The sequence below is a fragment of the Pristiophorus japonicus genome, chromosome 3, assembly GCF_044704955.1.
Source record: "Pristiophorus japonicus isolate sPriJap1 chromosome 3, sPriJap1.hap1, whole genome shotgun sequence".
Taxonomy (NCBI): domain Eukaryota; kingdom Metazoa; phylum Chordata; class Chondrichthyes; family Pristiophoridae; genus Pristiophorus; species Pristiophorus japonicus.
Window position 1 is genome coordinate 23875064 of NC_091979.1, and position 23965 is coordinate 23899028.

The following is a 23965-nucleotide window of genomic DNA, read 5'->3' on the forward strand; positions in this document are numbered from 1 at the left end:
AAATTCTTGAGTGGAGAACCTCCAGCTCATGAGCAAATTAAACGGAGTTAATCCTGGATGGTGGTGGTGGTTTGGGGGGGGGGGGGGCACAAACATGGCCATTTAACTCTCTGCCAGCCACTTCCAACAGAAGTTAGCACTGCTTGTTGTGGACTGGAAACAGTGGTGGGGAAATGCAAATATCCCCCCCCCCCTCCCATCTCCAGTCTGCTGCATGCGGATCACTGCAAGGAAAAGACAGCAACCACCCCCATTCTCATCCCTTTACCATCTCCCCATCAACAAAAGGGCACACACATATACACAAGGGATGTGATAATGCACGTAGTACATGCCGATTATTTATTTACAGATTTAAGATAGATGGATATATTTATCGAAAGAGAGAGACTTAATGGTTGTCAAGTTTGGACTCACATATGGCCATGAAAGGGTCAACTATGATTCAGGTCATAAAACTTTGAATTATTGTACAAGAGCAATCAAAAAGATTATTTAAACAGCTGCATTTTGGGGTGGGGGCATCGGTATTGCTCCACTTTTATTGCCGAATGTACAAGGTACACACACAGGTAAGGCTGGAGCACGCCAAGACTAGCCAACACATCGCCTTCCCCTCTCCCGGTCACCAACACACAGAGAACCCGCCAGAAACCAGCCTCGCGGCGCCTCCGTCAAAACACCTGGAAAGCGTGGGCTTTTTTTATGTCGGCGGGGTTGAAGTTTAAATCGCCTCAGTCAGTGAAGATACGCCTCCACCCAGTGAGAATGATGCACAGATTGAAATGCTTTTTTTTAAAAAAAAATTAAAAATAAAACAAAAATCTCTGTCTGCCTGCGCAAAGCTTAGCGTTGGATAGTCAAGCGGAACGTGACTCAAAAACACAGAGGATTAGACAAGAGAGAGAATTCAGCCGAGGGACCTCCCGACAGAACACAACAAGAGAGAAAACGAGCGGACTGCCCAGTTCGGAACTTTAAGCTGCTCGGGGGGCACCTCAGTACTTTTGACCGCCCTCCCCTAAAAACATCTGTAATCGCCCCCCCCCCCCCACCCCCAGATTTTACATTTATAGTACCTCATCAAAAACATTTTTCAACGTGTTCACTTGAAAAAAAAATAGAATTGCAATTCATAAACTGGTGCGATTATCCGATCTCACCGGCTGCTTGTATACAATATGCTCCCCTCTCTCTCGCTCTCTCTCTCTCCCCCAGTCTCAATCTCCTTCAAAAAAGGAGGCTTTCACCAGCAAATCTTACAACTTTCAATGGGTTATTTGAACAGAGCGAGCATGCATTGGAAAGAGGATTTGGATATTACGCGACTAACTCCAGCCCACTTGGTCCGAGCCTGCTGCACCAACTCAAATCACAACACTGCGAAAACCGTGCAGCATTAGCAACGCGGGCTTTTAATTTTTTTTAAAACAACACAGCATCAGTTTAAGGGGAAAAAAAGCCACACACACACACGCTGAGGTTGATTAAAGCGAACACGAACCTTCAGGTTCCAATTTTGCAATCCCACAACAGTAAACTTCAGTGCCTCGATGGCAAATGTTGATAGACACAGCGAAGCTATTTCGTGCAGAAGCCTCCCTTTTCCCCCAAAAAAGATTATCCGCATCTATTATGTTAATACAGTGGCTCCTTTTTTTGTTGCATTTCAGATAAAATGCAATCTCCATCTGCAGGCAAAGGTGAGCTGTTCTGATCAGAGGTCGCCTGCTATTGAAGCTTAATATGCACCAATTAAAAGTTACGATAAAAGTTTCTGAAAACTTTCCCAAAACTTTTTTTTTTTGGGGGGGGGGGGAAACACACAAAAGTTGCAAAACAAGATTTTTTTTTCTGTTGTAAAAGTGGTTGAGGCTTACCATGAAAATGGTTGTCCAATAAATTAAAATTTTTCCTCCTTCTGTCTCTCTTTAATCCCGATCTGTGTAATTGCATTTAAGTAGTGGATCTCCAGCCCGCGGTGGTTACAGTATCCACAAGCACTAATCTGCAAAGTGACGGCTCTCTCACCGAAATCATGTTCCCACAGGGCAGCCTGAACCATTTACAGGGCCATCGCGATTACCCGCTGCCAAGCGAGGGGGGGGTTGATAAATAAAGCACAATACATAAATTTACATTCACTATCCAATGCACTGAAAAATAACACCACTGAAAAGTGTAAATTAATTCCACCTTGATGTGATAACGTTCACGCTCAATCTTATTCATCACTCAACTTCTTTTAATAATTATGAAATCTGCTCCCCCCCCCTCTCTCCTCCTGCTTAGTTGGACGAGCCAGAAGGCATCCTTGGATTGATCGAGTGGCTGAGAGGACTGCGCATGCGCTTTTCGGGATGCGAGGCACGCCGGGATTTGTAGTTCGCACCCTGGCGCCCCTTGTCAGCAGCCGCCGAGAACTGGCGACTACAACTCCCAATGTGCATTGCGCCCCCACCCCTCCCATCCTCCCTCCCCGGCCCCGCCCCCCCCCACCACCCTTCTCTCGGGCGGCACTGCGCATGTGCCGACAGAACACCGTGGCAACATGGCGCCGCGCTGCCTGCGCCCGGCTCGGCGGGCCCTCTCCCTGCTGCTGTTGGTGAGTTGGCCGCCTCCCCTTTCCCTCTCCTGAGGTGGGTGGGGGGGGCAATAAAACATTTGATATAAAATAAAAGGAGGAGGGAAGAGAGGGGAGGGGAGGGGAGTGGTATAAAATGATATATTGTAGTTCTATCTGAAGTGATTTATTGAAATAAAGGACTTTGCATTTATATAGCGCCTCTCACCACGACCCGCCGCGCTTTACAGGCCAATGAAGTACTTTTTTTCTTGAAGGGTATGGTAGTCGCCGTTGTAACGTCGGGGAACGAGGCAGCCAATCTCAAACAGCAAGATCCCACAAACAGCAATGTGATCATGACGGGCGGGGGCAAGACCCCCTGCTTTTCGCAATAGTGCCCGAGGGGATCTTTTTACCACCGTCCACCTGAGAGGGGCAGACGGGGTCCTCGGTTTAACGCCTCATCTGAAAGACGGGGCGCCTCCGGCAGTGCAGCGCTCCCTCAGCACTGCACTGGGAACGCCAGCCGACAATTTGTGCTCGAGTCCCTGGGACTTGAGGACTTACGTGTCAGCCAGTGTGGCTCGGTGGGCAGCACACTCTTGCCTCTTGAGTCAGAAGGTTGTGGGGGGTGGGTGGGTGGGGGTTTAAGTCCCATTCCGGAGATGTGAGCACATACATCTAGGCTGACGCTCCCAGTGCGGTGCTGAGGGAGCTCTGCACTGTCGCAGGTGCCGTCTTTCGGATGAGACGTCAAAGCGACTGCTCTCTCGGGTGGATGTAAAAGATCCCACAGGCACTATTGCGAAGAAGAGCGGTGTCCTGGGTACCAATATTTATCCCTGAATCAGCATAACAAAAATAGATTATCTAGTCATTATCACATTGATGTTTGTGGGAGCTTGCTGTGCGCAGATTGGCTGCCACGTTTCTTACATTACAGCAGTGACTACACTCCAAAAGTACTTCATTGGCTGTAAAGTGCTTTGAGACATCTGGTGGTCGTGACATGCAAGTCATTCTTTTAATGTAGGGAAATGCAGCAGCCAAACTGCGCACAGCAAGATCCCATGAACCGCAATGTGATCATGACGTGGGGTCTCGGTTCATCCAAAAGACGGCAGCTCCGTATTCCCTCAGTACTGCACTGGGATTGTCAGCCTGGATTTTTGTGCTCGAGTCGCTGGGAGTGGGATCTTCAACCCACAACCTTCTGACTCCAAGGCCACTGGCTGATGCACAAATTGTGGTTGTGTGAGGCGATGTTGGTGGTGAGGTCCTGGGTGGCCTGGGAGCTGTTGGTACTTAGTGCTTGTGGATACTGCAACCACTGCTGGCTGGTGATCCAGAAAACACAAGTTCAGATCTCACTATGACAGTCACAGAATAGAAATTAGTTTTTTTTTTAAATCTGGAAATAAAAAATGGTATCGGTATAAGTGCCCATGAAGCTGTCAGATTGTCATAAACACTCAGTTGGTACATTCATTTCCTTTTAGAGAAAGAAACATACCGTCCTTACTCGCCCTCCCCTTTAATGGAAGGGGAGAGTCCTGTGATCGCGCCAGTGCCCCGCGTAGCTTTGAAAAATTTGCTGCTTACCGCCTCCCCCGAAAGGAAGTGGAGCTCCCGATATTGCGTTTCACTTCCTCTCGGGGGGGGGGGGGTCGGTAACTCCAATTTCGCGGCCGGGGCGGGAGTCCCGCCTCACCTCGGTTACTGCCCCCAAACTGGTCGTTACCGAATTTCCCGAATTACCCATAGGTTGCAAAAACTTTTAGAAATCCTGCCTAAATTGCTTATGCCACCCTCACTGAGACAATCATTTGTAATGAGAAGACTTCCACATTCGTAAAATATTTTGATTTACAGTGGCATGTAACCAAAAAAGATTTGTGGCTTGGCATGTGACAGGATCAGAATATCAATGATGATGGTGCTGTCTTGCAGCCACAAATGACTCAGGAGAAAAATGTCAGGTTTTAGTCATTAGCCTGTGTGGCTGAGCATGTGAACCGAAAACCTCAGAACTGAATTAAATACAGAATACTGTTAACCAAAAGAAGTTTTAATTTTCCAGCTCTCTCATAAGAGGTTAAAATTCCAACTGTTGAATGTGTAAAATCACTTTTTAAGTTGTTAAAAAAAGTAGATTTCTTTGACCTACAAAAGTTTTCACGGGCAATTTTATTTCCATTTTATTATGAATGTGTGTGAAATTTTTGGAAAGCAGTGAAATGAAAATAAAGACGTAGAAATTGGCCTTCTTAGCGCCTCCCGCCTGCAGGGGGCGATAACGACTGACCGAACGGTGAATGACTTTGGCAAGAGGTTTGCGGCGGCGGCGGTAGGACGTTGCCCCCGATCTCCTTCGCCCGGAGATCGTGCCGTCATTGCCGTGACTTCGGTTCCGCCCCCTGCAGCATCGCTGGGCGAAAACACTGTCAGCTGCAGGAGGCGTGGATCGGGAGGTCGGGCGCTTCAGGGGGCGAATATTAAAGGGGAGGTGGCCGAGGTAAATACAAATTTTTTTTCAATGATGCTGTTCAATTTTTTTGATTTCTCTTCAGCCACGAGCGACCAGCCCGGCACTCTGCTGGAATACATGGGGCTGAGCGGGTCGGATCGCGGCTGCCGTCGGGGACCAGCTCACTTTTAGCCTGGCGCTAATTTTTTGAACTTTCAAAAGTTACCATCCCAAGCGGGGTTTGGCATATACGTGGCTCCGCCACCGTGCCATGAGTCGAGGAGGAATTTCTTCTCTGAGAGGGTTGTAAATCTGTGGAATTCTCTGTCCCAGAGAGCTGTGGAGGCTGGGTCACTGAATATATTAAGGTGGAGGTAGACAGATTTTTGAAAGATAAAGGGAGCCAAAGGTGATGGGGAGCGGGCAGGGAAGTGGAGCTGAGTCCAAGGTCAGATCAGCCATGATCTTATTGAATGGCGCAGCAGGCTCGAGGGGCCAAATGGCCTACTCCTGCTCCTGTGTCTTGTGTAACGTGGCAGACTCTTAACTTCCCTTTGAAGTGGCCGAGCAAGCCACGCAACTGTATCCGGGACAACGAGGGATGGGCAATAACCTGAGAGTGAATTGAAAAAAAACATTGTTGGCATTTTAATTTCACTTTTTAAAAAAAAAAACTAGTTTGCAACATAACATACACAACCTAATTGAAAATAATGAACTTTAGCCTGTTTGGAACTATGTAAATAAAAGAATAGCTGCTTTGTGTACAGTAATTGATTGACTGTAATGCCAGCTCACTAATAAGATTGTAGATCTCACTGTTTGGCGAGTTAGCATGCCAACTACTAATGCTGCTCGGGTCTAGAACCAGCCAATCTTCCAAGCATCCAGTCTTCATTTTGCCAGTGTGACAACGAGTTTTGCTTAGATTCGCTCTGGCATTTCTGAGACCAAAGAGCATCTTGAAGCCAGCAGCACAACCGGAGTTTATTTGTGAGAAAAGGTGAAACTTTAAGTTTGCATATACATTACAGAAAATTAGCTTTGGCATCTTTGGCTAAGTTGTTCTACGCATTATATTCTTTGTGTGATACTGAGCCTTACAGGTCTCAACAATGACAGCATCTTAAATTTCTACAGCGCTGATCATGTACAAAGGGACGTTTCAGAATTTACACGGTAGTCTGGTTTCCAAGTACAATTTTCTGAGTTAGCGAATCTTAGCTGGAAGTTCTTTCATTTGTCAGGTGTGGCTCAGTGGGTAGCACAATTGCCTCTGAGTCAGTAGGTTGTGGGTTCAAGTCCCATTCCAGGAACTTGAGCACATAACTGTCGGCTGACAGTCCATTGCAGTGCTGAGGGAGTGCTGCACTGTCGGATGAGACGTTAAACAGAGGCCCCATCTGCTCTCTCAGGTGGACGTAAAAGATCTCATGGCACTATTTCGAAGAACAACAGGGGAGTTATCCCTGGTGTCCTGGCCAATATTTATCCCTCAACCAACATCACTAAAACAGATTATCTGACTATTACCACATAGCTGTTTGTGGGAGCTTGCTGTGTGCAAATTGGCTGCTGCATTTCCCACATTACAAAAATGACTACACTCAAAGTACTTCATTGGCTGAAGAGCGCTTTTGAGACGTCCGGTGGTTGTGAAAGGCTCTTTATAAATGCAAGTCCTTCTGCCTTTTATTTATATAGCACCATATCATATCCTGGTATGGTAGCATAGTGGTTAAGTTACTGGACTAGTAATGCAGAGGCCGAGACTAATTATCAATGACACAAAGATTAGCGGGAAAGCGGGTTGTGTAGAGGACACAGAGAGGCTGCAAAGAGATTTAGATAGGTTAAGCGAATGGGCTAAGGTTTGGCAGATGGAATACAATGTCGGAAAGTGTGAGGTCATCCACCTTGGGGGGGGAAAAAAACAGTAAAAGGGAATATTATTTGAATGGAGAGAAATTACAACATGTTGCGGTGCAGAGGGATCTGGGGGTCCTTGTGCATGAATCCCCAAAAGTTAGTTTGCAGTTGCAGCAGGTAATCAGGAAGGCGAATGGAATGTTGCCCTTCATTGCGAGAGGGATGGAGTACAAAAGTAGGGAGGTCCTGCTGCAACTGTATAGGGTATTGGTGAGGCCGCACCTGGAGTACTGCGTACAGTTTTGGTCACCTTACTTAAGGAAGGATATACTAGGTTTGGAGGGGTTACAGAGACGATTCACTAGGCTGATTCCGGAGATGAGGGGGTTACCTTATGATGATAGATTGAGTAGACTGGGTCTTTACTTGTTGGATTTCTGAAGGATGAGGAGTGATCTTATAGAAACATTTAAAATAATGAAAGGGATAGACAAGATAGAGGCAGAGAGGTTGTTTCCACTGGTCGGGGAGACTAGAACTAGGGGGCCTCAAAATACGAGGGAGCCAATTTAAAACCGAGTTGAGAAGGAATTTCTTCTCCCAGAGGGTTGTGAATCTGTGGAATTCTCTGCCCAAGGAAGCAGTTGCGGCTAGCTCATTGAATGTATTCAAGTCACAGATAGATAGATTTCTAACCAATAAGGGAATTAAGGGTTATGGGGAGCGGGTGGGTAAGTGGAGCTGAGTCCACGGCCATGATCTTGTTGAATGGCGGAGCAGGCTCGAGGGGCTAGATGGCCTACTCCTGTTCCTAATTCTTATGTTCTTATGTTCTTATCCAGAGACACAACTCTTTTGGTTGTAAACAAATTAACCAATTAAATCAAGTGCCCCCCTGATTAAATGGGGGGACACTCCAAACATTTTTCAAGCTCTACAACCCCTTTGGGAGGAAAAACTAAACATTAAATCGTGCCCCCCGATCTGGGGGACACACCAAACATTTTCAAGGCCCTTTTTTCAACAGCTCCACAACTCTTTTGATTGGAGAACAAAATTAAACAGTTAAATCAAGTGCCCCCCGATCTGGGGGACACTCCAGACACTTATAACTGCCCTCTTTTTTCCTTTTTTTTGTTGTTTTTTTTGTTTTTTGGGGGCACTAAAATCAAAAAAAAAATGTTTTCCCAAGTGCCCCCTCTAAAAGGGGAGGGGTATCCAGAGACACAAGTTAAACTCCCACCACGACAGCTGTGGAATTTAAATTCAATTAATTAAATAAATCTGGAATAAAATGACCATGAAGCTACCAGATTGTCGTAAAAACTTTGTCTGGTTTACTAATGTATTTAGGGAAGGAAATCTGCCATCCTTACCCGGTTTGGCCTATATGTAACTCCAGACCTACAGCAATATGGTTGACTCTTAGCCATCTGAAATGCTATTTATTCAAGGCGGCGGCTCACCACCACCTTCTCGAGGCCAAATTAGGGATGGGCAATAAATGCCGGCCTTGTTGGCGACACCCACTTTCTGTGAATGAATTAAAATAAAGATTTTGCTAGTAAGAATAAGGAGGCCATGTACTCCATGGAAAATCAGAGTCTATATATGGTAGAGGAACAGAGGAATCTGAGGGTACAGATACACAAATCACTAAAAGTAGTGACGCAGGTTAATAAGGCCAAGAGCAAACAAAATACCGGAGTTTATTTCTAGAGGGATTGAATTGAAAAGCACAGAATTTATGTTAAACTTGAATCAAATCTTGGTTAGACCACACTTGGAGCACTGTGAACGGTTCTGGTCTCCATATTATTAAAAGGATGTTGCACTGAAGAAGGTGAAAAGATTTATTGAATTGATACCAGCACTGAGAGGTTATACTTCCCAGGAAAGATTAAACCAACAGGTCTCTTTTCTAGAGGTCTTTAAGATCATGTAAGGGTTTGATGGGGAAAGAGCAGGGGCAGTGGGACTAATTGGACAGCTCTTTCAAAGAGCCGGCACAGGCACGACGGGCCAAATAGCCCATTCCTGTGTTGTATGATTCTAAAAATGTCTACATATCTAAGCATAAAGCTGTCTTTTTTTTTAAAAAGGAGACAGACCAGTGGATGCAGCAATCAGCGACACACTCTCAGGCGCAAGCACTTACTTGCAATATCTTTTCAGATCCAAAGGCTGAACAGGCTGCGGCTCTTTCCTCTAGAAAAAACAAGAAGGCTGAGGGGTGACCTAATAGAGATCTTTATTATGAAAGGGATTGATAAGTTAGACGTAGAGAAGATGTTTCAACTTGCGGAGGCGACTATTTTATATTTATGGCCCCCATAGGGAATTCAGGAGAAATTTCTTTACCCAGAGCGTGGTGAGAAGGTGGAACTCGCCACCACAGGGAGTGGTTGAGGTGAATAGCGTAGGCACATGAGGGGTGGGGGGAGGCTCGTGTGGAGCATAAATGCTGGCATGGACCAATTGGTGTTCTGTAAATACTATGTGAACCTCAGGGTGCCCCAAAGTGATTTTACAACCAGTGAAGTACTTTTTGAAGGGCAGTCACTGTTGTTTTCTAGGCAGACGTGACAGCACATTTACACACACTGCAGAGTGTCACAAACCGCATACGAGATGAAAATGGCAGAATGATCTTTTTTGTTGGTGTTGGCTGAAGGAGGAGTGTTGACCAGGACACTGGGAGGACTCCATGCTTCTCTCCAAATAATGCTACAAGGTCGTTTACACCTGCCTGAACAGGTCTACAGTTTCGCTGGTTCGACCACATCTGGAGCACTGCGTTCAGTTCTGGCTACCGCGCCTCAGGAAGGATACATTGGCCTTGGAGGGATGCAGCACAGATTCGAAGGAATGATACCAGGGCTGAAAGGGTTAAATTACGAGGACAGGTTGCAAAGACTATGCTTGCATTCCCCCTCGAGTATAGAAGATCTAATTGAGATGTTTATAAGATGATTAAAGGGTTTGATAGGGTCAATAGAGAAAAACTATTTCCTCTGGTGGAAGGAGTCCAGAACAAGGGGGCATAACCGTAAAAATTCGAGCTAGGCCGTTCAGGGTGATGTCAGGAAGCACTTATTCACACACAGGGTAATGGAAATCTCAAACTCTTCTGGTCAAGAAAGCTGTTGAGGCCGGAGGGTCAATTGAAATGTTCAAAACTGAGAGTAATCGATTTTTGTGAGGCAAGAGTATTAAGGATTATGGAACCAGGGCTGGTAGATGGAAATAAGAGACAGATTATGATCTAATTGAATGGCAGAACAGGCACGAGGGGCTGAATGGCATACTCCTGTTCCTCCTTCATTGCTCATTCAAAAGATAGCATCTTCAACAGAGAGAAAAAAAGACTTGCATTTATATAGCGTCTTTCATGATCACTGGACGTCTCAAAGCATTTTACAGCCAACAAAGTACTTTTTGAAGTGTAATCACTTGTACTGTGGGAAACGTGGCAGCTAATTTACGCACAGCAAGCTCCCACAAACAGAATGTGATACTGACATCTGTTTTAGTGATATTGATTGAGTAATAAATATTGGCCAAGATATCAGGGGATAACTCCCCTGCTCCTCTTCGAAATAGTGCTCATGGGATCTTTTCCATCCACCTGAGAGAATAGATGGGGCCTCGGTTTAACGTCTCATCCGAAAGACAGTGCAGGACTCCCTTAGCGCTGCACTGGGAGTGTCAGCTGGTATTTCTGTGCTCAAGTTCCTGGAGTGGCTCTTGGATCCTCAACCTTCTGACCCCGAGGCGAGTGTGCTACGCACTGAGTCACTGGCTGACACTGCTAACAATTCAACACGTCCATAGCACTGGATGGGCTCGGTTTTATAGTGAGCTTGGACTCTACCTTCAGACTCGGAGCTGACCAACTGATCCAAGCTGACACTTTAAATGTCGTGGTAACGGTTGAGTTGGAGTTGGATTTCAGTTTAATGTCCCTGGGGTATACTGTGGACAAATTGCCGCTATTCGATGTGACGTTTTTCTCGGCGTGACGTTTTCCTCGGCTGAACTCCTCGCAAATCATCGGATAACAATCAATAGCAAGAATTTTGGTGGATATTTCTCTTTTGCTCCTTAAAACCTATCCCTTTGACCAAGCTTTTGATCACCTGCACTAATTTCTACTTATGCGGCTCGGTGTCAAATTTCTTGTCTGATAATACTCCTGTGAAGTGCCTTGGGACATTTCATTATGTCAAAGGCGCTATATAAATACAAGTTGTTCTCTTTCCCCCCCCCCACCCATGCCCCATCCCCCAGCCACCCATCCTAATGCAGGAGTGCTAAAGCTGACAGCAGCATCTCTCCTGCACCTTATCATTTCCTTCTGGTTATAAATATTGCCATCTATTTGTGGAGAATATGCAAAATGGAGTGCAAAAATAGCAAATGAGATGCAATACTGAACCAAGGTTCAGACAAACTCTTTTGTACTTTGCACATCAATTTGTTCTTGTTCACTAAGTGGCTCATCAGGTTTAAGTGAACAGGAATAAAATACAGTTTGGGGTTTATGTTCTGCAGTCCTGAATTTAACATAAAGGACATTTAGGGCTACTTTTCAATAGGACACTTCAGTCTGGGACTCGTTCCAACTCTAATCGTTTATTGCCGCTGTTTTATTGGGTGGATTTTATAAAATGTTGTTCTGGCTTTCTATTCAGCAACTGTTAACTGCATACATTGTTTTTTAAAGAACCGTTTTGCATGTCTTTAGTGTTTTTACACCCACCTTTGTTGCCCAGCATAAAATTCCTTTTGAGTTTTTGACAAGCAAATGGAAAAAAAATTTGCTAATGGGTTTATTCACTGATGGATTTAAAGACAGATCTTTGTAAGTGTGAAAGTTATTTCTCTTGTCATGAATTTATTATTTGTATTTATTGTACTTGGTCTAAGAGAAAAAATAACAATAAATCTAGGTATTGTTACGTACTTTTTCAATTGGGGAATCAGTCAGAAAGGTGCTCCCTTCCAACCCAGCACACTTACTTCATCTCCAGGGTCATTTCTCTTGTCTCTTTATCGCAACTGCAAAAGAAAGACAACTTCCATTTATGCAGCGAGGGCCTTTCGTGTTCTTGGGATGTTGCAAAGCATATAATCAATTAATTAATTTTGAAAAGCTGTCACTGCCGCTCTGTTGGCAAACGTTGAGTCAATTTGCGCAAAGAACATAATATAAGAACATCAGAAATAGGAGCAGGAGTAGGCCATTCGGCCCCTCAAACCTGCTCCGCCATTCAATACGATCATGGCTGATCTGATCTTGGCCTCAACCCCACTTCCCTGCCATCTCCCCATAACCCTCGACTCCCTTATCGTTCAAAAATCAGTTTATCTCCACTTTAAATATATTCAATGGCCCAGCCTCCACAGCTCTCTGGGGCAGCGAATTCCACAGATTCACGGCCCTCAGAGAAGAATTCCCTCCTCATCTCCGTTTTAAATGGGTGGCCCCTTATTCTGAAACTATGCCCCATAGTTCTAGATTCCCCCATGAGGGGAAACATCCTCTTTGCATCTACCCTGTCGAGCCCCCTCAGAATCTTATGTTTCAATAAGATCACCTCTCATTCTTCTTAACTCCAATGCGTACAGGCCCAACCTGCTCAACCTTTCTTCATAAGACAACCCCTTCATCTCAGGAATCAACCTCGTGAACCTTCTCTGAGCTGCCTCCAATGCAAGTATACCCCTCCTCAAATAAGGAGACCAAAACTGTACGCAGTCCTCTAGGTGTGGCCTCACCAATACCCTGTACAGTTGTAGCAGGACTTCTCTGCTTTTATACTCCGTTCCCCTTGCAATAAAGGCCAACATTCCATTCGCCTCCTAATTACTTGCTGTATCTGCATGCTAACTTTTTGTGTTTCATGTACAGGGATCCATAGGTCCCTCTGTACCGAAGCATTTTGTAATCTCTCCCCGCTTAAATAATACTTTGCTTTTTTAAAGTGAGATGAAGGACTGGTTGAGGTGTTTTGCTGGTGGTTGACGGATGAATCCTGGCCAGGATATTGGGAGATCTCCCTGCTCTTCAAATACTGAAGACCTCTATTTGATTCAGTGTAACGTCTCACCTGTAACAATGCAGCACTCCCTCAATGCTGCACTGTCAGCTGTGGCTCAGTGGGTAGTGCACTCGCCTCTTGAGTCAGAAGGTTGTGGGTTAAGATCCCACTCCATGGACTTGAGCACATAAATCTATGTTGACACTCCAGTGCAGTGCTGAGGGAGTGCTGCACTGTCAGATGTGCCATCTTTGGGATGAGACATTAAACTGAGTCTGCCCTCTCATTTGGATGTAAATGATCCCACAACATATTTTGAAGACAGGTGGGGGGGAGTTCACCCAAGTGTCCTAGCCAATCTCTCAATCAACAGCACTAAACAGGATCATCTGTTCATTATCACATTGCTGTTTGTGGGAGAGTTTTGTCACAGTCGCACCAACATCAGCGTCCTTGTCCAGGCTAACATCCCCAATATTGAAGCACTGACCACACTCAAATCAGCTCCGCTGGGCAGGCCACATAGTTCACATGCCAGATTCGAGACTCCCAAAGCAAGCGCTCTACGCAGAGCTCCTTCACGGCAAACGAGCCAAAGTTGGGCAGCGGAAACTTTACAAGGACACCCTCAAAGCCTCAGTGATAAATTGCAACATCCCCACTTACATCTGGGAATCTCTGGCCAAAGACCGCCCTAAGTCGAGTGAGTACATCCGGGAGGGCGTTGAGCACCTCGAGTCTCGTCGCCGAGAACATGCAGAAATCAAGCGCAGGCAGCGGAAGGAGCGTGCAGCAAACCTGTCCCACCCACCTTTTCCCACAAGACTATCTGTCCCACCTGTGACCGGGACTGTGGTTCTCATATTGGACTGTTCAGCCACCTAAGGACTCATTTTAAGAGTGGAAGCAAGTCTTCTTCGATTCCGAGGGACTGCCTAAGATGATGATGCTGTTTGTGGGAGCTTGCTGTGCGCAAATTGACTGCCGTGTTTCCTTCATTACAACAGCGACTGCACTTCAAAAAGTACCTAATTGGCTGTCAAGCGCTTTGGCGATGCGAGGAGTATTTGGAACCCAGGAGAGGGCTCTGAGCTTGTTAGAGTGGGTGAGAGCGCAGATGAACAGGACCCCAAGAAAGAATGCAAAAGGCAGGAGGCAATAGAGCAGAGTAGCACTGGGGTAAGTGTAAACCATAAGGTGATAGGAAGGGACAATATGTATGAATATAAAGGGGCTGCAGGAGGGGTCAAAACTAAATATCATGGTTTAAAAACTAGTATTAAAACACTCTACCTAAACACACGCAGCATTTGAAATAAAGTAAATGAGTTGACGGCACAAATCATATACAAATGGGTATGATCTGGTGGCCATTACAGAAACGTGGTTGCAGGGTGGCCAAGACTGGGTATTAAACATACAGGGGTATCTGACAATTCGGAAGGATAGACAAGAAGGGAAAGGAGGTGGGGTAGCTCTGTTAATAAAGGATGATATCAGGGCAGTTGTGAGAGATGATATTGGCTCTAATGAACAAAATGTTGAATCATTGTGGGTGGAGATTAGAGATAGTAAGGGGAAAAAGTCACTGGTGGGCGTAGTTTATAGGCCTCCAAATAATAACTTCATGGTGGGGCGGACAATAATCAAGGGAATAATAGAGGCATGTGAAAAAGGAATGGCAGTAATTATGGGGGATTTTAACCTACATATCGATTGATCAAATCGCACGGGGTAGCCTAAAGAAGGAATTCATAGAATGCATATGGGATTGTTTCTTAGAACAGTATGTTACAGAACCTACAAGGGAGCAAGCTATCTTAGATCTGGTCCTGTGTAATGAGACAGGAATAATAAACGATCTCCTAGTAAAAGATCCTCTCGGAATGAGTGATCACAGTATGGTTGAATTTGTAATACAGATTGAGGGCGAGGAAGTAGTGTCTCAAACGAGCGTACTATGCTTAAACAAAGGGGACTACAGTGGGATGAGGGCAGAGTTGGCTAAAGTAGACTGGGAACACAGACTAAATGGTAGCACAATTGAGGAACAGTGGAGGACTTTTAAGGAGCTCTTTCACAGTGCTCAACAAAAATATATTCCAGTGAAAAAGAAGGGCGGTAAGAGAAGGGATAACCAGCCGTGGATAATCAAGGAAATAAAGGAGAGTATCAAATTAAAGACCAATGCGTATAAGGTGGCCAAGGTTAGTGGGAAACTAGAAGATTGGAAACATTTTAAACGACAGCAAAGAATGACTAAGAAAGCAATAAAGAAAGAAAAGATAGATTACGAAAATAAACTTGCACAAAACATAAAAACAGATAGTAAAAGCTTTTACCGATATATAAAACGGAAGAGAGTGACTAAAATAAATGTTGGTCCCTTAAAAGATGAGAAGGGGGATTTAATAATGGGAAATGTGGAAATGGCTGAGACCTTAAACAATTATTTTGCTTCGGTCTTCACAGTGGAAGACACAAAAACCATGCCAAAGATTGCTGTTCACTGGAATGTGGGAAGGGAGGACCTTGAGACAATCACTATCACTCGGGAGGTAGTGCTGGACAGGCTAATGGGACTCAAGGTAGACAAGTTCTCTGGTCCTGATGAAATGCATTCCAGGATATTAAAAGAGATGGCGGAAGTTATAGCAGATGCATTCGTAATAACCTACCAAAATTCTCTGGACTCTGGGGAGGTACCAGCGGATTGGAAAGCAGCTAATGTAATGCCTCTGTTTAAAAAGGGGGGCAGACAAAAGGCAGGTAACTATAGGCCGGTTAGTTTAATATCTGTAGTGGGGAAAATGCTTGAAGCTATTATTAAGGAATAAATAGCGAGACATCTAGATAGGAGTAGCGCAATCAAGCAGACGCAACATGGATTCATGAAGGGGAAATCATGTTTAATTAATTTACTGGAATTCTTTGAGGATATAACGAGCATGGTGGATAGAGATGTACCGATGGATGTGGTGTATTTAGATTTCCAAAAGGCATTCGATAAGGTGCCACACAAAAGGTTACTGTAGAAGATAGAGGTACGCGGAGTCAGAGGAAATGTATTAGCATGGATCGAGAATTGGCTGGCTAACAGAAAGCAGAGAGTCGGGATAAATGGGTCCTTTTCGGGTTGGAAATCGGTGGTTAGTGGTGTTCCACAGGGATCGGTGCTGGGACCACAACTGTTTACAATATACATAGATGACCTGGAAGAGGGGACAGAGTGTAGTGTAACAAAATTTGCAGAAGAGACAAAGATTAGTGGGAAAGCGGATTGTGTAGAGGACACAGAGAGGCTGCAAAGAGATTTGGATAGGTTAAGCGAATGGGCTAAGGTTTGGCAGATGGAATACAATGTCGGAAAATGTGAGGTCATCCACCTTGGGGGGGGGGGAAAAAAGTAAAATGGAATATTATTTGAATGGGGAGAAATTACAACATGCTGCGGTGCAGAGGGACCTGGGGGTCCTTGTGCATGAATCCCAAAAAGTTAGTTTGCAGGTGCAGCAGGTAACTAGGAAGGCGAATGGAATGTTGGCCTTCATTGCGAGAGGGATGAAGTACAAAAGCAGGGAGGTCCTGCTGCAACTGTACAGGGTATTGGTGAGGCCGCACCTGGAGTACTGCGTGCAGTTTTGGTCACCTTACTTAAGGAAGGATATACTAGCCTTGGAGGGGGTACAGAGACGATTCACTCGGCTGATTCCGGAGATGAGGGGGTTACCTTATGATGATAGATTGAGTAGACTGGGTCTTTACTCGTTGGAGTTCAGAAGGATGAGGGGTGATCTTATAGAAACATTTAAAATAATGAAATGGATAGACAAGATAGAGGCAGAGAGATTGATTCCACTGGTCGGGGAGACTACAACTAGGGGGCACAGCCTCAAAATACGGGGGAGCCAATTTAAAACCGAGTTGAGAAGGAATTTCTTCTCCCAGAGGGTTGTGAATCTGTGGAATTCTCTGCCCAAGGAAGCAGTTGTATTGAATGTATTCAAATCACAGATCGATAGATTTTTAACCAATAAGGGAATTAAGGGTTATGGGGAACGGGCGGGTGAGTGGAGCTGAGTCCACGGCCAGATCAACCATGATCTTGTTGAATGGCGGAGCAGGCTCGAGGGGCTAGATGGCCTACTCCTGTTCCAAATTCTTATGTTCTTATGGCACGTCCTGAGCTTGTGAAAGCCGTGATATAAAATACAATTCTTTCTTGCTTTGAAGTGGCAGCCTGGATTATGTGCGCTGCCCAATGTATAACTGAGTTGTACAGAGAAAGGAGCTCCTGGGTTAAATCTGGTGTCGGTGCTGAGTGAGCTGACCTGCTTGCACTAGGACTGGTAGAATCAGCTTCGGTATTTCTGGGCGAGGAAGGAGTGAGAAGTCAGCCAGAGTTCTAGTCACCACATTACAGGAAAGATGTGATCGCACTGGAGAGGGTCCAGAGGGGATTTATGAGGATGTTGCCAGAACTGGAGAATTTTAGCAATGAGGCAAGATTGGATAGGCTGGAGTTGTTTTCTTTGGAACAGAGGAGGCAAAGGGGAGATTCATTTGAGGTGCATAGAATTATGAGGGGCCTAGATAGAATGGATAGGAAGGACCCATTTCCCGTAGCATGGAGGTCAATAACTAGGTGGCATAGATTTAAAGTGATGGGTCGCAGGATTAGAGGACAGTTGAAAACTTTCTTCACCCAGAGGGTGCTGGGGGTCTGGAACTCACTGGCTGAAAAGATGGTAGAGGCAGAAACCCTCATCGCATTTAAGAAGTATTTGGATATGCACTTGAGGTGCGGTAACCTACAGGGCTACGGACCAAGAGCTGGAAAGCGGGATTAGGCTGTGTAGCTTTGTTGGGCACGATGGGCCGAATGGCCTCCTTCTGCGCTGTAAGTTTCTATGATTCTAGTTCCTGATCAGGAAGGCTATTTCACCATGGATGATACTGAAAAATAAGTACCTTTATCCGTTCAATTGTCTGTCAGATTCTTTCTTGCTGAACACGAGGTTGAAGTAAGTCACTGCTTGCTGCTCTGTCTGTCCTATGGAACGCACATTACAGTCTGTCTCATTCTTACACTTCAGGACCAGGCAGACCATTTGGAACGGCCTCGGTCTGCGAACTTTCATTGTTATTATACTTGGAATTGGACCCTACTAACGGGGCATTCAAAGTATTCGACACAGACCAAGCCATTCATTCAGTTCAATTTGGTTACCTTGACCCTTTTGTGCAATGCAGAATGAGCTACGTGAGCAATATTATTTGAAATTTGCTGCGACTGGCAAATGTACTTGTGAAGACCACCATTTGGATACTTGAAAAGCCGTGAAGATGTTGCGTGATCTATCCCTGTCTTTTGTGTAAGCCGCTGTCAGTCTGAAGCCCGCAGAAAGATTGAGCTAAATCAGTGGCTCCATGGCAGCGTCACGAGCAATAAAAAAAAATACTTGGATTTATATAGCGTCTTTCATGACCACCGGACGTCTCAAAGCTCCTTACAGCCAATGAAGTACTTTTGGAGTGCAGTCACTGTTGTAATGTGGGAACCGCGACAGCCAACTTGCACACAGCAAGCTCCCACAAACAGCAATGACCAGATAATCTGTTTTTGTTATCTTGATTGAGGGATAAATATTGTCCAGGACACTAGGGATAACTCTCCTGCTCTTCGAAATAGTGCGATGGGATCTTTTACGTCTACTTGAGAGAGAGCAGATGGGGCCTCGGTTTAACGTCTCATCCGAAAGACGGCACCTCTGACAGTGCAGCGCTCCCTCAGCACTGCACTGGGAGTGTTAGCCTAGGTTTATGTGCTCAAGTTCCTGGAGTGGGACTTGAACCCACAACCTTCTGACTCAGAGGCGAGTGTGCTGTCCACTGAGCCACAGCTGACAATGACAATGTTTCCAGGGTCAAGTTTGTGTTTGAATTATCGCAGAGGAAGCATTTTTGTTGTTTCAACAATTGAAGAAAAATAAAAGACTGCTTGTACTGAATGTTGTTGAAGTACCTGTTTAGTACCAAATAAATTTGGGTGTTGGTTTGTCGATTGAGCCTCGGTCTGGTGCAGTACATATTCATCCACCAACCGAGGTCAAGGCAATCACATGATATATTTCAGTAAGCAGGAGCACAGTCGCACAGGTTCTCGGTTCAACCTCTGGATCATTTACTTCGATATCGGACAGGTAAAGACGTCCCCTGATTCATAAGACGATACCAAAATCGCTTACTTCCACCATAACATCGCCTAATTCATCTGCTGCGGAAGCCCTCATCCATGTCTTTGTTACCACTCGACTTGACTGCATCAACTTACATTAATATACCACCTTTAACGTAGTAAAACGTCCCAAGGCGCTTCACAGGAGCGTTAGAAAGCAAAATTTGACACCGAGATATAGGGCAGATGACCAGAAACGTGGTCAAAGAGGTAGATTTTAAGGAGTGGCTTAAAGGGGGAGAGAGAGGCGGAGAAGTTTAGGGAGTGAATTCCAGAGCTTTAGGGCTTTGGCAGCTGAAGGCACGGCCGCCAATGGTGGGGTGATTAAAATCGGGATGCTCAAGAGGCCAGAATTGGAGAAGCGCAGATATCACTGAGGGTTGTGGTGCTGGAGGAGATTACAGAGATAGGGAGGGACGAGGCCATGGAGGGATTTGAAAACAAGGATGAGAATTTTAAAATCGAGGCGTTGCTTAACTGGGAGACAATGTCGGTCAGCGAGCACAGAGTGATAGGTGATCAGGACTTGATGCGAGTTAGGACACGGGCAGCAGAGTTTGGACGAGCTCAAATTTATGTAGGGTCTGTGCCATAAACTCCGTTCCCTCGCCACCGACCCAGACTGTTTGCACTCTCTGCCTCTCTCCTCCTTTAAGGCGCTTCTTAAAACCTACCTCTTTGACAAAGCTTTTGGTCGCTTGTCCTAATATCTCCTCTTGGTGGCTCGGTGTAAAATTTTGTTTGATAATTTGATTCGCTTTGGGGCGTTTTACCACGTTAAAGGTGTGATTTAAATGCAACTTACTGAATCGAATGTCCAGTGTTATAACACCCCAAAGTCCAACTGGCACCACAGCTTAACTTAAAAACCAAGTTAACTTTACATAACCACTTTATCCTGATTTTAAAGAGCGGTTCTTAACTGCTCTTGCACAATTCGGTTTCTCCTGCAAAGCACTTAGCTGTTCAGCTAAATTTCTCAGTACAGGTACTAAACAAATACAGCCAAGTCAGGTAAAATTTTAGTGAGAATGATGTGAATCTACTCTGCTTAAGGTCTGAAATTTGCTGATGTAAGATTAATAGGCAATCAATGGAGCCCTCGCAGGCAATATAAGAACATAAAATAAGTAGGAGCAGGAGTAGGCCATCTGATCTATCGAGCCTACTCCGCCATTCAATACGATCATGGCTGATCTTCTACCTCAACTCCATCTTCCCGCACTATCCCCATATCCCTTGATACCCTTAATATCAAAAAAACTATCGATCTCTGTCTTGAATATATTCAATAACTGAGCATCCACAGCCCTCGAGTAGAGAATTCCAAAGATTCACAACCCTTTGAGTGAAGAAGTTTCTCCTCATCTCAGTCCGAAGTGGTCGACCCCTTATCCTGAGATTGTGCCCCCTAGTTCTAGACTCTCCAGCCAGGGGAAACAATCTCTCAGCAACTACCTGTCAAGCCCTGTAAAAAATTTAATATGTTTCAATGATATGTTTCAGTCCTCTTTGAGCACAGTTCTTTCCAGCGGCCTGATTCACCTGTCTTCCTCCCTAAGGCGGTATTGTCTACGTGCCTCATGGCAGCAAAAGTGTCTCCGCTGATTGAGAAAGTCGATGACCAAAAAGAGCTGAAGAAACTCACGCGGACAAGAAACAATGTGCTGGTCCTATACTCCAAGTCAGGTGAGGAGATTCTGCAACTTCTTCGTGTTTAAAGACTGCACTCCATTTCAGCTGCTCAGTGGCACAGTGTCCTGCATCGTGACACTGGGCGTTAGATTGTGGGATTACCACGTGGTAAGTTCCCGATCTGAGCCGAGCCTTTGTTGGAGGTGCTAATTGAAGGCCCCTCCCTACCTCTTTTCCGCCAACAGAGTCCCAGGTGGAACGCAGAAGGGCGTGCGGCTCCCGGGCAGTCACATATGCCCCCAAGTGGCACTGGTGAAGGTGTGGGAGCAAAGTGACCCGGAAGACACTCAAGGAAAATCGAGCAGAAATTTAAAAAGTTGGGACAGTGTGTAACATGACCAAGAGCATAGATTTACGAGGATGTTGCATGGACTGGAGAATTTTGGCTTTGAGGAAAGATTGGACAGGCTGGGGTTGTTTTCTTTGGAGCCTGAGGGGCGACCTGATTGAGGTGTGTAAAATTTTGAGGGACCTAGATAGGAAGGACCTATTTCTCTTAGCAGAGGGGTCAACAACCAGGGGGCATAGATTTAAGATAATTGGTAGGAGGTTTAGTGGGCAGCTGAGACATTTTTTCACCGAGGGTAGTGGGGGTCTGGAACTCACTACCTGAAAGGATGGTAGAGGCAGAAACCCTCACCACATTTAAAAAGTACTTAGATGTGCACTTGAAGTGCCGTAATCTACAGGGCTATGGACCTCGAGCTGGAAAGTGGGATTAGGCTGGATAGCTCTTTGTCAGCCGGTGCAGACATGATTGGCCGAATGGCCCCCTTCCGTGCTATAAATTTCTCTGGTTATCTTTAATTGTTAGTCAAATTAGAAACATGAAAAGGTGGCTCCTTTAAAAGATGCATCTCCAAAAAATATACAAGTATGTCCAGTCTTAATCTGCATAGTATGCCGTGCAGTTACAGTACTTTCTTGATTTTTTTTTTAATGCGCTAGTATCTCAGTATGTTAATTTATCACCTCAGTTGTCTCCTGCCACCACCACCAGTGACCCTTCTGTAACCACCAGCACTTGCTAGCTCACTGTGGTCTCTTCATGGCATAACCCAAATCTATAGCTTGTCTTTTTTGACTTGAAAATTTCACACCCACGTTCCGCCTTACTGAAATCCTACTCCCAACCACTGTATTTCAATCAGCAGCTAAGTTTTGTGAGAATACAGCCTCCTTAGCTTGTGATGCTATGCAAAAAGTATATATTCCTGACTGAAATCGTGCCGAGTAAGCTTTTAAAATAAAAAAAAATCAGTAACACTGACGTAAAGCTGTCGGATTGCTGCAGAAAGTCAACTGGGTCACGAATGTCCTTCAGGGAAGGAAACCTGCCACCCTTGCGCAATCTGGCCCAACGTAGTTGACTTTTAACTGCCCTCTGAAGAGGCCCAGCAAGCCACTCAGTATCTCGGCATTGCCAGAGACGCCCGCATCCCAAGAATGGTCTTAGAAAATACACTTAATGCCAAAATCTGAAGCAATGCACTTTACAGTAATATAAGCACTCTAATTATAACCCAGCCATGATGTGAGTGAGTCACTTTGTGCTCATACATGGAAACTACTTGCACAAATACTGAAAGATAAAATTGTTAAACCAGGTGTGTGAAGTGATTTGACTGTTGTGCAATGCCATTGCATTAAAAAAGATTAAATAGAAACTTTTCCTTTTCACAATGAGCCGACAGCTTCGCGTTCACTGTAACTGATTTAAAAAGTCAGACAAAAACAGTTCCTGTGGGTGGGTGTGGGGGGGTGGGTACGGGGCAGGGAATAGGCAGGGGAGAGGGGGTAGGCTACAGAGCATGGGAGAGGAGGGGTATGGGACAGTGGAGAGGGGTGTATGGGGCATGGGAGGGAGAGTTATGGGGCATAGAGGGGGGGTACGGGGCAGGGGAGAGGGGGTGGGTACAGAGCATCGGAGAGGAGGGGTACGGGGCATGGAGGTGGGTACGGGGCACGGGAGAGGGGGGGTTACGGGGCATGGAGTGGGGTACGGGGCATGGAAGGGGGTGGAGAAGCTTGTCCTTTGCTCTTCCCACCCCCCCCTCGCATACTGTTGGGCTGAACTCAGCCATTCACGCTGACGAGTTTGCCACTGATTTTGTGAGGCTGTTGGCAGTCTGTTGATTATATGTCGAAGCACTACGATATTAATGAAGCATTTGGTTGTTATCTCACTGTAATTTGATAATCTATTGACCGATCACTAATCTCTGTTGTGCAATAGTGATAAGCAATGTTCAGTAACACCCATGTTTGCTCTCTTACTCTGTAACAGCCTCTGCCGCTGAGCGACCGCTTAAGCTGCTCTCTGACGTGGCAGAAGCAGTGAAAGGGCAGGGCACCATTGCCTGGGTAGATTGTGGGTAAGTTATTTATCTTGTAACAACAATGATTGAGAATTCGATGATGTGCATATTAGCCACCGCCTACGCCTCATTTATAGTTATTTTCGCTCTTAAAAACTCTTTTGCACTACACACTGTTCGCTGATTGAGTGCATCCAAACCTGCTCTCGAGCCTCTTTCCCATTCAGCCAGGAATGCTTCAACCAATTGAGGGTGCTCCATCTCTGAAGTAGTTATTCCATGTAGTTATGTTATCCAGCCTAGGGTTTCCTGAGCACATTGGAACGTAAATAGACCATTCAGCCCCTCAAGTCTGTTCCATCATTCAGTTAAATCATGACTGAGACGCTCCTCAACTCCGTTTACCCGCCTTGGCTCCATATCCCTTGATACCCTTACCCAACAAATATTTATCGTTCTCCTTCTCAGAAGCTCCAATTGGCTTTGTAGTTGATATTGAAGAGAAACGTCATGGGCTGCAAGAAGATATCAATCTACTGGTCAGGTGGGCAGAGCAGTGACAAATGGAATTTAATTCAGAGAAGTGTGAGGTGATGCACTTTGGGAGGGCTAATAAGGAAAGGGTATTCACTTAATAGTGTAGATGAACAAAGGGACCTTGGAGTGCTTGTCCACAGAACTCTTTTTGGTTGGATAACGAAATAAACATTAAATCAAATGCCCCCCAATCTGGGGGACACTCCAAACATTTTTCAAACTGCCTTTTCT

At 45.3% G+C, this 23965-nt stretch overlaps 2 protein-coding genes across 4 annotated transcripts in view; one reads left to right on the forward strand and one right to left on the reverse strand.

The window, feature by feature from the left end:
* Nucleotides 1–2013, reverse strand: part of sema5ba (sema domain, seven thrombospondin repeats (type 1 and type 1-like), transmembrane domain (TM) and short cytoplasmic domain, (semaphorin) 5Ba) — a 483409-nt gene extending 481396 nt beyond the window's left edge. For both annotated transcript variants that reach the window (XM_070875254.1, XM_070875253.1), the window contains exon 1: nucleotides 1881–2013. The gene's annotated coding sequence lies outside the window, so the exon portion shown is untranslated. The remainder of the gene's footprint in view (nucleotides 1–1880) is intronic.
* Nucleotides 2014–2515: 502 nt separating this feature from the next.
* pdia5 (protein disulfide isomerase family A, member 5) overlaps nucleotides 2516–23965 on the forward strand; it is a 146803-nt gene continuing 125353 nt past the window's right edge. For both annotated transcript variants that reach the window (XM_070875255.1, XM_070875256.1), the window contains exons 1-3: nucleotides 2516–2605; nucleotides 20747–20873; nucleotides 23167–23254. In XM_070875255.1, the coding sequence (XP_070731356.1) occupies nucleotides 2552–2605; nucleotides 20747–20873; nucleotides 23167–23254 (269 nt within the window). In that variant the 5' untranslated portion in view covers nucleotides 2516–2551. The remainder of the gene's footprint in view (nucleotides 2606–20746; nucleotides 20874–23166; nucleotides 23255–23965) is intronic.